The sequence below is a fragment of the Heterodontus francisci genome, chromosome 18 (assembly GCF_036365525.1).
Source record: "Heterodontus francisci isolate sHetFra1 chromosome 18, sHetFra1.hap1, whole genome shotgun sequence".
Classification (NCBI taxonomy): Eukaryota; Metazoa; Chordata; class Chondrichthyes; order Heterodontiformes; family Heterodontidae; genus Heterodontus; species Heterodontus francisci.
In genome coordinates this window covers 65,771,023-65,787,393 of record NC_090388.1, presented here as the reverse complement: position 1 = coordinate 65,787,393, position 16,371 = coordinate 65,771,023, and the positions used below count along the sequence as shown (strand labels likewise).

At 42.3% G+C, this 16,371-nt stretch overlaps 1 protein-coding gene across 1 annotated transcript; it reads right to left on the bottom strand.

Moving 5' to 3' along the window:
• Window positions 1–1,712: 1,712 nt before the first annotated feature.
• On the bottom strand, window positions 1,713–9,968 carry hyal6 (hyaluronoglucosaminidase 6). Its single transcript, XM_068051281.1, has 3 exons — window positions 9,003–9,968; window positions 4,975–5,064; window positions 1,713–2,162 (listed from the first exon to the last, which is right to left on the bottom strand). Exons 1-3 carry the CDS (start codon window positions 9,966–9,968, stop codon window positions 1,713–1,715), a joined length of 1,506 nt encoding a protein of 501 aa, XP_067907382.1.
• Window positions 9,969–16,371: the final 6,403 nt, after the last annotated feature.

The following is a 16,371-nucleotide window of genomic DNA, read 5'->3' as shown; positions in this document are numbered from 1 at the left end:
CCCAGTCTGGCAAAATGTACAGGTGAAGTCATACAAGCATATTACAATGACGACAACAGGAGTGCCATTTTGTATGAATTATTTGGATCCTTTTATTTTCAAGGTCCTGCTATATATTTGAATGATTAAAAATGAAATATTATGATTTCTGCACCAACAGCAATTAAGGAATATCTGTGCTTTAAGCTACATAGGCAATAACAAAACAAATAGTCTATTGATATCAAATCATCTCAAATGAACTCCCAAATACATTGTGGTTAATATACTGTAAAGTCTAAAGGAATACTTTATTCTACATTTTAACTGTCTAATGTTAATGGTAAACTGTGAACTGTTAAGCACATCATATTTTTGAAAATAATTTAATCTTTTTCAATTTTCTTCCCTCCCTTTCTGAACATGCTGACTCCTTGTGGGATACAAGCTGATACAAGCTATTGCCAGCCATAGCTCACCGGGTAGCATTCCTGCCTCTAAATCAATAGGTTATGGGATCAAGTCCAACTCTAGAGACTTGTGCTATATCCTCTAGATTGACATTCCAGTACCAAGGGTGTGCTATGTTGCTGGCAGTGCCATCTATGGGTGGTGCAGTGGTTAGCACCGTAGCCTCACAGCTCCAGCAACCCGGGTTCAGTTCTGGGTACTGCCTGTGCGGAGTTTGCAAGTTCTCCCTGTGACCGCGTGGGTTTCCGCTGGGTGGTCCACAGCCAAAGACTTGCAGGTTGTTAGGTAAATTGGCCATTGTAAATTGCCCCTAGTGTAGGTAGGTGGTGGGGATGTGATAGGGAATATGGGGTTAATGTAGGATTAGTATAAATGGGTGGTTGTTGGTTGACACAGACTCGGTGGACTGAAGGGCCTGTTTCAGTGCTGTATCTATAAATAAAATAAATTTAAAAAAATACAGTTCCATAGGTGTTAATTACACTCCAGCTCCTAACCCAAAATCGGCATTAATTGCAATTACAATGAATGTTGGCAAGCTACTTTATCACAATGGAGCCAGACACCATCGTAACCAAACATCCAAGCACATAAACTTCCAACAGAGCTTACATGATCATTTGGGTGCAGGAAGCCAGGTCAATCATTCCTCCCACCCCACTGTCTCCCCCACCCCCCCACCAAATCAGGGCACTTTTGCCAATTATATTATTCCAACTGTTGTCTTGACTGAGATGGCCAGAGATTGGGGACTGAACCTTAGATTCTAGTATGGCTCAGTTGCTCACTGTTTGACCCCCACTGAGCTACCGGGCTGCCCCAGGCACATTATTAACATTAAACTGTCTAGAGTTAATGGGCCTGGACGAGCAGTGACCAAGGAGCATGGCACTTGTTCACTTTTTCTATCAGAACATGGTGTGTGGAGAGCACTTGAGGGGAGAAAACATATTTACAAAAACAAATGTTGAAATTTAATTCTCTTAAACTTTCTTTCTCATTGGGCAGGGTTTTCAAGCAGGCTCATTTCTTGAAATAATCAGGAACAGCTCTGATTTGGAACTGTGATATTGGTTGTTGTGATGCATGTGCTGCAGCAGATATGATAGTTACAGAAGTGTCTTTAAATATACTTTGAAAAAAAAAACCCTCTATGAACAGTCAAATCCCACAGTTGACTTATTGTCCACATCCATTTTCACACACCTAATAAAATCATATCTTTGTCACATCATCAATTTACCAAAGTAACAAGGCTTCTTCTAGCACTGAAAATTAAGAATTATAATGACTAGCTGAAAGACAACAATAATGGCAAATGAAAATGGTAACTGTGGTGCTGAATTTGTTCCAGACATTGTACTCTGGTCATTTTTATCCACTGAAGAAATCTCGAGAATTGGTATCTCACAGGAGATCCCAACCCAACCTTCGTAACACTGACACGTGAACTTTTGTTTCATGACTTTGATGCCCCGTGCGTTCATTCTCCCTTTCACAGAAAATCTGGGATGCAGTCCTTCAGGATTTGTTCGGATTTTGAAACTGCTTGGGTCCAGGTGGAGGTAGGTTTTGGAGTCAATGTTCTTCCTCACACACCTCCCATGCCTCTTGCAAAGATGTTTACTACACAACTTTGCAGCAGATGTCACATTAACGACATAATGTCCCAGAAGGCCATCCACGTAATCCTTCACTACTAAGCAGTGATTCTGTAAGGGAAAGTTAATGTCATTTTAATCCTAAAAATACATACATGAAATTAAATGACCAACATTCATCAGCAGGCCACTGTCTTCATTTTGATCCCTAAAAGCACCAACTCATTGAATTCTTAACAAGGAACACCTAATACAATTCCTTCCTGGCTACAGACCAACTAGGCAATGGAAAAAGAATACATTCAGTTACCAAATATATTCAATAGAATGGTTTTGCCTGCAGCAATATTTGTTGTGGGTAAATATAATGGGCTGAATTATATCTGGCCAACAGGAGTGGGATTGGAGGTTTGGGGGGTGCAAAATTGGGGTGAACACATTGTGGCATCATTTCCAGATTTTGTCAGTGGTGGGAAAGCTCCAAGGTGGCATTGCAGCCATGACACAACGAGACTGCAATTTGAATTGTTGAACACCTAGGTAGAATGCATTTGCACTGAAATGAAGCCAACTTTATGAGGGATTTCCAATTTAGTCAATGGCTCATGGGGATCATGTGCTGCCACAGGAAGGCAACCATGGTGAACAGTGGATAGGGGAAGAGCAGGGAGTCTGCGGTACTGGGCTCTCTGCAAGGTTGGGTGCTGAGATCTCTGCCATCACTGGATTCCCCCAGATGCAAGGTGTCATCGATTGCACACATGTAGTCATCAAGGCTCCCACTGGGCAGCCAGCAGCCTTCATCAATAGGAAGGGCTTCCATTCCATCTTCAGGCCCATGGGTGTAGGGTGTTCACCGATGTGTATGGGTCACAGCTCATCCTGCAGCATGGCGCATAAGTTGGTGACAGCCTCCCTGGAGAGCCACTATCTTCCGTGACACTGCCACTTGGACATCTGGAGGTAACTGAGACCAGTCCAGTACACTCTCTTCTGTAGATAAGCCCTTCTTGGCATAGCCAGCTGCTGTGGCTCCCCTCTTCGATCTTCTTCAGCTTGCCCAGCTGCCACCTGGCCCTGCCTCCCTCTGAGTCTCTGCTGTGCAGCACGGGGATCTACACGGACTACAACGACCCCCTCTGCGCCCACCCTTGCCTCAAGAGTTTCACCCCCTCTGCGCCATCCTGACCTTGAGGACTGCGCCACTGATGGGCAATGGCCGCTGCACCCTCCTGTTCTCCTTTCGGACTTTATCTAACACTCCCCATGGTCTACCCTCGGTGCTGCCACCTTTAAATTGCCGGGGATTTGAAGGTACGCAATCCCCGTGCACTGTTAACTAAATGGAAACCCCCACCCCCCCATTAAATCAGATTTAATCCGAGTCGGGCCGATACAAATACATGGTAAATACCTTTTCAGCAATTCAAACTGCAGTCCCATCACGTCGTAGTGCTTTGGACCTTTCCCGTCACTGACAAAATCTGGAACCGACGTCATGATGTCAGGTTTTCAGGCAAGTGAATTCTCTCCCAATTGTTCGACTCCCCAAGACTCTATTCCCACTCCTCCTGGCCAGATAAGATCCAGCCCTATATATGAGGCAGTAATTAGAAAGTTCCTGCCTTTAATCGAGGAGTCGGCTAACTTGCAGAATTTTACAAATCACAGCCAGATGAACCTTGTCAACTGGAGATTGATAGTTGTTCTTCATGGTTTTTATGTGTTCAAATCCATTGACATTAGAAAATGTAAAAGGTTGGTTCATATGAGAGAACACGCTCCCTACGAGGGTGGTGGAAGTGGAGATGATCAATGATTTCAAAAGGAAATTGGATGGGCACTTGAGGGAAATATACTTGCAAGGCTACGGAGATACAGCAGAGGAATGGGACTGACTGAATTGTTCTACAGAGAGCCGGAATGGACTTGATGGGCCGAATGGCCTCCTTTGGTGCCTTAATAACTCTATGACTCTACAACTGTGGGCAGCACAGTGGCGCAGTGGTTAGCACCGCAGCCTCACAGCTCCAGGGACCCGGGTTCGATTCTGGGTACTGCCTGTGCGGAGTTTGCAAGTTCTCCCTGTGTCTGCGTGGGTTTCCTCCAGGTGCTCCAGTTTCCTCCCACATGCCAAAGACTTGCAGGTGATAGGTAAATTGGCCGTTGTAAATTGCCCCTAGTGTAGGGAGGTGATAGGGAATATGGGATTACTGTAGGGTTAGTATAAATGGGTGGTTGTTGGTCAGGTGGTTTCAGTGCTGTATCTCTAAACTAAACTAAACTCTAAAATAGATCTCACTTGAGGTGTAGGTAAGGCATCATGGATCATGGCATCTTGTTTTATAATTCTATCAGTGCAGAATGTTAAGTAGTTGATAGCAGATCATCAAACTCAAAGTTAGGAAGACTACTTCAAATGGTGAAAAATACGCCATGGAAATTCTTTGCATGATTACAATGATCATATTCCTAGGAGAAACCAGTGCAACCTTCTGATGATCCATCACTAAATATTGCAAATTTCTCTATTGGTTTCCACCTATAGACATCAGAATAGAATCCATGCACTTTTACAGAAGAATATTGAATTGTTATGATGGCCTGAAGGGAAAAGGGGAACAATAAGTTCATGCTTGTAATAAGGAAATGCCCATATTTGCTAAACTTTTCCTGCTTTTGAAATTCTGATATACTTCAGGTTGAGACCCTTATTGGGTGTTTAAAAGTCAGAGGAATTGAGGAAAAGGGGAAGTTAAAGGGACTGTGAGAAAATGACTTGGGGTTACAAAGTGCAAGTATGCTCAGTGTGGAATTCATGCTATATCTCATATCCCACAGCTGAAGGAAGTAACATGGAATTGGGCTGCAGTAGTTGTGGGAAGGGGGGGAGTGTAGGAGAATATGATTAAAATGGGTATACCTTTGATCTTGCATAATTGATGCTTCCCCAAAGAATGATCCCTGCAGTTCCCATGGCAGCACTCTCACCAATTGTATGAACCAAGTCAATCTGTAGAATAAGAAGATAACACAGAATAGTTATACAATCTAAGAAGGAAAATAATAACTTTGTGGCAACTTTGGATTGGCTGTACCTACATGTAAAGCACCTTTCAGAATAACCTCCATTTTCCAGAGGGGAAAGAAAACTGCCTGGAGTTGGATAATAATAACTAGAAGAAAATGGCCATGCAATACCAATATTCTCCACTAGATATTAACTGGTGGTTATTATACAAAGCATTTGCACAATGCCAAAGGTATTTAGAAGTAGTTAAATAGCAATGCAGCAAGTTCCACTTCCTTGGCCAAGTGACCATTTTTCAAGTGTAAACTTAACTTGTCTGTGGTGGCCACAATCTATCACAATCCTGTCCTCACCTGTCATCCACTCTCCAACATAGGTCTTTGGACAGAACGAAAACTACCAGGAGTGGGAGTCCTAGCTAATTTTTACCCTTCTCTAGTACTGGGACAACAAGACCAATTGCAATGCTCCACGTCCTGTTCTGACTGAGATCTTAATGCGGAACAGGGATTGAACCTTCTAACCTATATGCCTCAGTGCTACGCCACATCATGCAACATTTCCATTAGGGGAACTGGAATACAGTAGGATGTTTTCCAATTCATGCTCCTAGCATAGAGCCTTGCCCAGTGGAAACGTAATCGGCAAATCATATGCATACAGTTTATGATTTTTTTGTCCTTAATAAATGTAAAACCATGAGCTATGTCCATTATTTCCCAATATTCACGTTCAGCAGTCTTCAGGTCAGGAGCAAGAATTTAAGAATCGCATTTTGGGTATTGAGATATGAATGTGTTTTAATTAATATGTGCTAATACTATTGGTTAATTTTCCATTTTAGTGCTTGAGGTAAGATATGAGTATAGTCGTGAACACTGCCCAAAATTATCCAAGTCTTGAAGCAATGTTAGCAAATACCTGAAGTCTTGATTGGAATTACTGCATAAATTAAGAAAGAATGGTTGGCTTTAAGGCATGATGAAGGAACATGATATCACAATAGTTCATTAGAAAGATATCAGATCGCTGTAGAAACATACTGCAATGTGTTCCCTATACTGAGGGAAGAAATACTCATTAGACTGATTGCTGATTGATGTGATTTTGTTGTAGAATCCCAAGTAGTTCTTGTTCAGTATGACTAACCAGTTAACTTCACAACAAACTTTTTGGACAACACAAAACATGGCTACATTGTAACTAGTGAGCATTATATTAGTAGACTTCAGGAGGACACAGACTGGTGAAATGGTCAGACACATTGCAGATACAACTTAATGTGGGTAAGCATAAAGCAATGCATTTTGGGAGAAACAACATGGAGAGGCAGTATAATCTAAATGATACTATTTTGAGTGGGTGCAAGATCAGAGGATACTGAGATGCATATTCATAAATATGGCAGGGCAAGTTGTGAAGATGGCTAAGAAAACGTTTGGATACTGGATGAATTGAATACAAAAATAAGTCATCCTAAACCTTTACAAATCTCTATTCAGGCCTTAGCTGGTATATTGTGTACAATTCTGGGCACCACATATTAGAAAGGATGTCAAAGTCCTGGAGATGTTACAGAGAGGGGTTACCAGGGATGAGGGAGTTCAGTTATGTGGAGAGGTTGGAGAAGTTGTTTTTTTTTCTCTTTAGAGCAGGACGGTTTAAGGGGAAACCTATTAGAGGTGCTCAAAATAATGAGAAATTCTGATAAAGCAATAGGGAGCAACTATTTCCTCTAGTAAGTGGGTCGGTAACCAGGGGACATAGATTCAAAATAATTGACAAAGAACTAGAGTGAAAATTAGGAAATATTTCTTCACACAAAGGGTTGCTAATATCTGGAATGCACTAACTGAAAATATGTTCCATAGGAATTTTTAAAAGGCAATTGGACATGTACTTGAAGAGGTTATAGGGAGAAAACTGGGGTGTGGGTCTAAATTGGGAAGTTCTTTCAAAGAGCCAGCATAGGCATGACAGGCCAAATGGCTTCCTTCTGTGATATGAGATTCTATGATTCTAAGGAAGTTTGGCAATGCATAATGAGACATGAACCAGGCAAGTTATACAGGCACTGCAAAGCGTTAACTCTTATTGAACAGAAGCATTGTAGCTTCACGTCTTCCAAGTACAGTATCTATTATTAGATGGAGTACTCCTTAAAACTTCTTATTGATCTCTTAACAACAATTTCAAAACATTATAGTAAATAAACTGAAAACTGCCCAACTGGGTATTTTGTACCCAAAGGAATTTTCCCTCATATTAACATTGCATGCCAACGGTAACAAAAAAAAACAATCTGAGTACTATCATGCAGCTATTCTCGGACTGAAGAAATAAGAAATTGTGGGACCAAATCAGCACTTACGGATTCATTTACTATGGTGAAGGAGTAAGTCATGGTCAATCTGTAGACACTCCAGACTAAATAAACCTGATTTTGTATGATTGCAGCAACAAAGCAGATTTGGACCTGGTTGGTGCTCGGATGGGAGATCATGTAGGAATAGATTGCACGCCAGGATTATTCAAAATATGATCCTGGCACTAAATAGCAACAAAATCTAGGTAACTAGTTTCAACAGAAGGAAAACCCTTAGGTCGTTCACTCTCCAAGGGAAAGTTACCTGGGTCACTCCAGCACTGTGTGGAAGAGGCAGATTTCATCTGCACTTCTGGGGTTGGCACTTCTATTGGATGAATTTTAGAAGGCTCTGCACTAGTGGTGGAACCACAGTGAATCACAAATTTGAGCCTGCAATATTGCTCCGAGGGACAACACCACACTATCTTTTATAGATTACTTTAATAAGGCTTTCCTGGGCTGGCAAAGTTTTACAAGTGGCAGGAACCTATTCAAATCAGGGATTTGGCCAGGTAAGCCCTCAAAGCTGCTGCTCCTGGTGTGCCCACACTAAGGGCCAGCTAAATCCCGTGTTTGTTATTCACAGCATTGGGGTTTACATTGCTAAAACAGTAGAGACAAAAAAAAAAACAGGCTTAACAGATTGTTTCTAAATGATTTTACAGCAGGTTTTGTTTTCAGCAAATGTAAACAATATTTTTTAGCCAAAAGCAGCTGAATCCCAAGGCACAATCTGCATGTTACTGTTTTAGAGCTTAGCAATAAATCTTAGTTGTGCTTTGTGAAGTCTTTCCCTATATTCTGAAACTACAAGATATGTGGAAGTTTAAGAAAATGGCATGTTGATACCCAAAGTATCAGTGAGTCTATGAATAAGTAAGGTATGATTGAGACATCTTCCCAGGAGCTTTGCAGTAATGGCCATTCCCTGAATAATTCTAACTGATCATTTCAGGCTCCCATCCTTTCCAAAGTGAACAATGACAAACCTGCCTTGTACAAGAGAAGGATGGACCTAAAAGTAATAAAGAAATCAACATTGAAGGCACATGGATGTAATTGGGTTGTCATCTTTTGCTATTTCCAAAAGTAAACTTTGGCAGTATTACCAGCTGAAGCCTCTCCTTTAACATGTCCAGTAGGCAGCACTACATGATGATAATTGCAATGTTAATGAAACAAACTTAGTTATGATTTAGTTCTAGGTGTTATTATGTAAATATTTCTGGGTCACAGGTGCAATAGCCTCCAATACCTTATCCAATTAACCATCCTGTTTTTGTAAGCTTAGACAATGATTGTCAGCAGACTATTTAATTTTGTGAACACCATAGCTAAGCCCAATCCCACCAGCATCCAATGCTCACTGGCACATTTCTATCAGGAGTGTCTGGATTGCAACCAGGAATATTAACTTTGCTGGAGTTTTTTTTTCCCTTTCAGGATACTGAGGTCAATTGTAGTGGCCTATCAGCAAACTCAGCACAAATCAAACATAAAGCTGGGATCTCTAATCCATCTTCAAGTTCAACATGTTTCTTCTACTACTTACCTCAGTGAGAGGCTCAAACTCATTGGCATAAAATGGCCGACCATATGCAAAGACAGGGAGAGCGTAATCCTTTTTGGCTATGGATGCTATTCTGATAGCTTCTTTCAGTCGGTAATGGACGAATTTCAGTGCATTTGGGCTTGACTTCAATTCAAGTTGCAGATAGATGGAAGGATAGAGAGCGCCACTTTCTTTCCATAACCAGAGTAACTTGTCATTACGTTTGTACTCAATTGCAGGACACTTCCCATCATATTTATCTGGAGCTTTCTTATAGTGATGGTTATAGCAGTCTGGGAAGAGATAGAACCCCCAGAGGCCATCGGGTCTAATCTTTTCTGCTAACGCGAGTGTTTTATTCATAAATTTCCATCCAGCATTCTCATATTCTCTCCTGGCTTCTAATTTGATTTCATTGTCTGTCCAGTTGGGGTGAAGCTTTCTCACAACTTGTATGGACTTTTTCCGATAGATATTTTTGCGACCCCAGTTTCGGACCCAGAGAGGCCTCCAGTCTTCCCAGTCAATCACCCCAAGACCGTTGAAGTCCTCAACTGGAATGAATTTCTCAATGTCAGACCTGGCTTTGTTCAAATGTTCATTAAGGTTATTATTCTGGGGGATTCCTCCGTTTACAGGCATGTTATTTTTGGTGAAATAAGGATACTTGCCCAGATGATTGTGATAAAATATGGTAATGGTTGACCCACTGAGAGTCTCATTGGAGTTTGAAAATATATCGAAAACACTGAGGTCCAGATCCACGTTGTACTTAATCCTGCACTGTTCAGTTGGGGCATTCCACACAACAATAAATGGGTTGTGTGGAAGCACTGGAGATTTTGCTTGCTTAAAATACTGACCACTTGTCATCTGCAATATGAATATAAACACCAGTTGTCTTGCGAACAACTTCTTGGGAATGACTGCGACACTCATGGCACTCAGCTTCCAATCAGCCGGCATTTAACCTCTCCCTGAAACCATAAAGTGACATTTGAAATTTATTCATACTGCCAAGCAGAGACATATGCATTAACACTGCAAGAATATAGTCACTAATATAGTATAGTTAACTCACAGACATAAATGTTTGAGGTTTAGCCATATAACAAAAAAATCAGGAATCGCCATCTTGCACCCTTTCTGCAACCTTCCTATTTAGTTACAGCACCTCATTGTATTTCAAATATCCATTATAGCTTTCATAGATCATACAGCTTTAAAAAAAACATGGAACATTTCTTTGGCTGATTTTTTCTTGCTATCATTTTCAACTTTTACTGACAATGCAACTCATGTAGCCCCATTGCAGTCACAATTAAGCAATTGGCAAGTAACCATTCATTATTAATATCAGCAGGAGATTGTTAATGTTAAATGATCACAGTCATTGCAAATACGTTCAGCCTTTTTAAAAAAAATCATTTTGCTATGTAATAACCGAACCATTTATTTTGTCAATTAACAGTTGTGGTCCCAAGGATGAAAAGGGAAATCAGGTCACGTTAAGTATTATTCTATGCTTACAGGACATATGACCATATGAAAATGTTGGGCAGCAAAAGACCATCTGGTTCATCAAATCTACTCCACGCTCATGATAGTTGGAGCATTAAGACTAGATATTTTCTACCAGCACACCATTTCTCCTGCTCTGCTGCCATGTAATCTCCTGGGAAAGGCAAAAAAAGAAAAATCCCAAGGCCAATGAGGGAATAAATATTCTGGAATATTCCTCCCTGAACCCCTCAGGCAATATAAAAATAAATAGAACAAGTGAAAACAAGCCAGGATAAATACAAAAGTGTAGAAAAGTTACAAAATGCTCAGTTGGAAAGGCTAAAAGGGAAAATGGAAAGAATTGGCAAAAAAACTTAAAAAGCATAAGAAAGGTTCTCTATAAGTATATTAGTAGTAAGCTCATAATGAAAATATGGTTAGAACTGCGAAGACTGTGAGGAAATGAGAGAAGTACTAATAACAATACTTTAGCTGAGTACTCAGAGGAAGAGGAAAGTGGGATTATTTTTGCTTATTTGTTCCTGGGCATCACTGGCTAGACCAGCATTTATTGCCCATTCCTAATTGCCCTTGAGAAGTTGATGGTAAGCCATCTTGAACCACTGCAGTCCCTATGGTGTAGGTACATCCACAGTGCTGTTTGGGATGGAGTTCCAGGATTTTGACCCAGTGACAGTGGAGGAACAGTGATATAGTTCCAAGTCAGGATAGTGTGTGGCTTGTTGCGGAACTTGTAGGTGGTGGTGTTCCCATGCATCGGCTGCCCTTGTCCTTCTAGTTGGGAGAGGTTGCGGGTTTGGAAGGTGCTGTCTAAGGAGCCTTGGTGCGTCGCTGCAGTGCATCTTGTAGATGGTACACAGTGCTGCCACTGTGCGTCGGTGGTGGAGGGAGTGAATGTTTGTGGATGCAGTGCCAATGAAGTGGAATGCTTGGTCCTGGATGGTGTCGAGCTTCTTGAGTGTTGTTGGAGCTGCACTCACCCAGGCAACTCACACTCCTGACTTGTGCCTTGTAGATGGTGGACAGGCTTTGGGGAATCAGGAGGTGAGTTACTCACTGCAGAATTTCCAGCCTCTGACCTGCTCTTGTAGCCACAGTATGTATATGGCTGGTCCAGTTAAGATTCTGGTCAATGCTAACCCCCAGGATGTTGATCCTGGGAATTTCAACAATGATACTACCATTGAATGTTAATGGGAGATGGTTAGATTCTCTCTTGTTGGAGATTGCCTGGCACTTGTGTGGCACGAATGTTACTTGCTGCTTATTAGCCCAAGCCTGCATGTTGTCCAAGTCTTGCTGTATGCAGGCACGGACTGCCTCATTATTTGAGGAATATGAGAAAGACCAATTGTCAATTGAATAGGTCCCATTGTGTCATGCTGGAACAATGCAATGTAATCCCCAATACTTCACCACCCTGCCCAGCCCCCAAAGTTACTCAATATTATTATTCAAAGAGAAAATGTTATTAAAGAAGTTACTCAAAATTAAGATGGATAAAGCTCAGGGACTGGTTTGTTTGTAAAACACATGTCAATTATAATTTGCATCACATAATCTTGCAGGTATGGTTTTTGAATTACACAATGAAACATACGCTATTTTATTTATTTAGAGATACAGCACTGAAACAGGCCCTTCGGCCCACCGAGTCTGTGCCGACCATCAACCACTCATTTATACTAACCCTACACTAATCCCATATTCCTACCACATCCCCACCTGTCCCTATATTCCCCTACCTACACTAGGGGCAATTTATAATGGTCAATTTACCTATCAACCTGCATGTCGTTGGCTGTGGGAGGAAACCAGAGCACCCGGCAAAAACCCACGCAGTCACAGGGAGAACTTGCAAACTCCACACAGGCAGTACCCAGAATTGAACCCGGGTCGCTGGAGCTGTGAGGCTGCGGTGCTAACCACTGCACCACTGTGCCACCCTAGCTTATGACGCTAGCTGCTTCAGAACATCGGTCATTAAAAAAATAGAATATAATGAACTTATACAAACAAGAAAATTGGCACTACTGTCACAAACTGTGGTAAATTTTCCAAGGTTCTGTCTGGGGAGCTTTGCTAGATGGTGTATGTGTTAGAAATATTGGGCCTGTTTGTTGTCCTGTGCCCAATATCCCGACTGTTGTTTTCCAGTTCAAACAGTGTGCCTTGTCTGTTTGCATACAGAAATGATGTTAATAAGGTCCCAGAATTTTTGTTTCTCATTTTGAGCCTACATCCACAGCAAATTGCTCACTCTTATGAAACGGACAAATCTATTGAAGAAGAGGCCATACCTGCTTAGCAGCTTATCTGGTTGTGAGTTATTTTGCTGAGAACTTTTGCCTATCTGCCCTGAACATCTTGCACATTTCTGCAGAACTATTATTGTTGATGTTGGCAGAAAAGGGAGATTTTGCAATTCATAGCGCCTGCAGTCCTGTGGTTTCACATACCTATCAAAGCCAAATAAATTGCACAAGATGAATTCTACAATTTTATGTGTGATTTTCAGCAGCCCACATCAATTCAGAAATGACCTAATAATCAAAAGGCCAGATTTTGGTGTTCTGGAAACCACGATAAAAGACATGTTGAGCAGCAAATGAATATACAGGTGATGAAAAGTTATTTTAAAAGAGTAACAACAACAACAACTTATGTTTATATAGCACCTTTAATGCCCATGGTGCTTCACAGGAGCATTATAAACAAAATATGACACAGAGCACATAAGGAAATATGAATAAAAGCAAAATACTGCGGATGCTGGAAATCTGAAATAAAAACAAGAAATGCTGGAACCACTCAGCAGGTCTGGCAGCATCTGTGGAAAGAGAAGCAGAGTTAACGTTTCGGGTCAGTGACCCTTCTTCGGAACTGACAAATATTAAAAATGTCACAGGTTATAAGCAAGTGAGGTGGGGGTGGGGCAAGAGATAACAAAGGAGAAGGTGTAGATTGGACAAGGCCACATAGCTGACCAAAAGGTCATGGAGCAAAGGCAAACAATATGTTAATGGCGTGTTGAAAGACAAAGCATTAGTACAGAAAAGGTATTAAGGAGATATGAAGTCAGATGACCAAAAGCTTGGTCAAAGAGGTAGGTTTTCAGGACAGTCTTAAAGGAGGTAAGCGAGGTAGAGAGTTGGAGAGGTGTAGGGAGGGTATTCCAGAGCCTGGGGCCTAGCCAATTGAAGGCGCAACCATCAATGCTGTCACAATTAAAATCAGGTATGCTCAAGAGGCCAGAATTAGATGAGCGCAGATATCTCACAGGCTTGTGGGGCTGGAGGCGATTGCAGAGATGGAAGTGGGGGAGGTGGTTGGTTGGCAAGGCCATGGAGGGATTTGAAAACAAGGATGAGAATTTTAAAATCAAGATGTTGCTTGACCAGAAGCCAATGTAGCTCAGCGAGCACAGGGGTGAATGGGATTAGGTGCGATTTAAGACACGGGCAGCAGAATTTTGGATGACCTCAACTTTATGGAGGGTAGAATTTGGGAGGCTGATCAGCCGTGCATTGAAATAGTCAAGTCTGGAGGTAATAAAGGCATGAATGAGCCTTCCAGCAGCAGATGAGCTAAAAAAGGGGCGAAGTCGGCAATGTTACAAAGGTGGAAATAGGTGGTCTTAGTGATGGCACCAATATGAAGTTGGAAGCTCATCTCGGGGTCAAATGTGACACCAAGGTTATGAACAGATTGGTTTAATCTCAGAATGTTGCCAGAGAGAGGGATGGAGTCAGTAGCTAGGGAACAGAGTTTGGAGTGGGGACCAAAAACAATGGCTTCCATTTTCCCAATATTTAATTGGAGGAAATTTCTGCTGATCCAGTACAGGATCAGAGAAGCAGTCTGATAATTTAGCTACAGTAAAGCAATTGAGAGAGCTGGGTGTCGCAAGTATACATATACAGATGATGTCACCGAGGGCCAGCATGTCGATGAGAAATAGGAGGGGGCCAAGGGTAGATATTTGCGGAACACCAGAGATAACAGTGCAAGAGCAAGAAGAGAAGCCATTGCAAGTGATTCTCTGGCTCTGATTGGATAGATAAGAATGGAACCAGGTGAGAGCAGTCCCACCCAACAGGATGACAGTGGAGAGATGTTGGGAGGAGGATGTGATCAACTGTGTCAAAGGCTACAGACAGGTTGTGAAGCATGTCACAGTCACAGAGGATATCATAGGAGTATGTGCCAATAAATGGCTGAGACAGACTAAAGTCCCCAACACATACTAGAATCAGTACCATTGACTTGTCAGCCATGGCGCAGTTGGCAGCACTCTTGCCTTTGAATTAAAAAAGCTCTAGGTTCAACTCCCACTCCAGGACTTGAGCACAAAAATCAAAGTTGATACTCCGGTGCTGCACTGTTGGAGGTACTGTCTTTCAGATGGGATGTTACATTAAGGCCCTGTTAGCCCTCTCAGGTAGATAAAAAAGATCCCATGCTGCTATTTCAAAAAGAGTAGGAGTTATCCCCGGTGTCCTTGCCAATATATATCCCTCAATCAACATCCCAAAAACAGATTATCTGGTCATTCACATTGCTATTTGTGGAAGCTTGCTACATGCAAATTAGTTGCTGCATTTTTAAAAATTCATTCATGGGATGTGAGCCTCGCTGTATAGGCCAGCATTTATTGCCCATCCCTAATTGCCCTTGAGAAGGTGGTGGTGAGCTGCCTTCTTGAACCGCTGCAGTCCATGTGGGTAGGCACACCCACAGGGCTGTTAGGAAAGGAGTTCCAGGATTTTGACCCAGCGACCATGAAGGAATGGTGATATAGTTCCAAGTCAGGATGGTGTCTGGCTTGGAGGGGAACTTGCAGGTGATGGTGTTCCCATGCATCTGCTGCCTTTGTCCTTCTAGGGGGTAGAAGTCGTGGGTTTGGAAGGTGCTGTCCAAGGAGACTTGGTGCGTTGCTGAAGTGCATCTTGTAGATGGTAAACACCGCTGCCACTGTGTGTTGTTGGTGGAGGGAGTCAATATTTGTGGATGGGGTGCCAATGGAGTGGACTGCTTTGTCCTGGATGGGTCAAGCTTCTTGAGTGTTGTTGGAGCTGCACCCATCCAGGCAAGTGGAGAGTATTCCATCACACTCCTGACTTGTGCCTTGTAGATGCGGGACAGGCTTTGGGGAGTCAGGAGGTGAGTTACTCGCTGCTGGATTCCTAGCCTCTGACCTCATGCAGCCACGGTATTAATATGGCTACTCCAGTTTAGTTTATGGTCAATGGTAACCCCCATGATGTGGATAGTGGGGGATTCATTGATCGTAATGCCATTGAATGTCAAGGAGAGATGGTTAGATTCTCTCTTGTTGGAGATGGTTATTGCCTGGCATTTGTGTGGCATAAATGTTACTTGCCACTTATCAGCCTAAGCCTAGATATTGTCCAGGTCTTGCTACTTTTCTACACGGACTGCTTCAGTATCTGAGGAGTCGTGAATGGTGCTGAACATTGTGCAATCATCAGCCAACATCCCCACTTCTGACCTTATGATTGAAGGAAGGTCATTGATGAAGCAGCTGATGTTGGTCGGGCCTAGGACACTACCCTGAGGAACTCCTGCAGTGATGTCCTTGAGCTGAGATGATTGACCTCCAACAACCACAACCATCTTCCTTTGCACTAGATATGACTCCAACCAGCAGAGAGGTTTCCCCCGATTCCCATTGACTCCAGTTTTGCTAGGGCTCTTTGATGCCATACTCGGTCAAATGCTGCCTTGATGTCAAGGGCAGTCACTCTCACCTCACCTCTTGAGTTCGTCCATGTTTGAACCAAGGTTGTAATGAGGTCACGAACTGAGTGGTCCTGGCGGAACC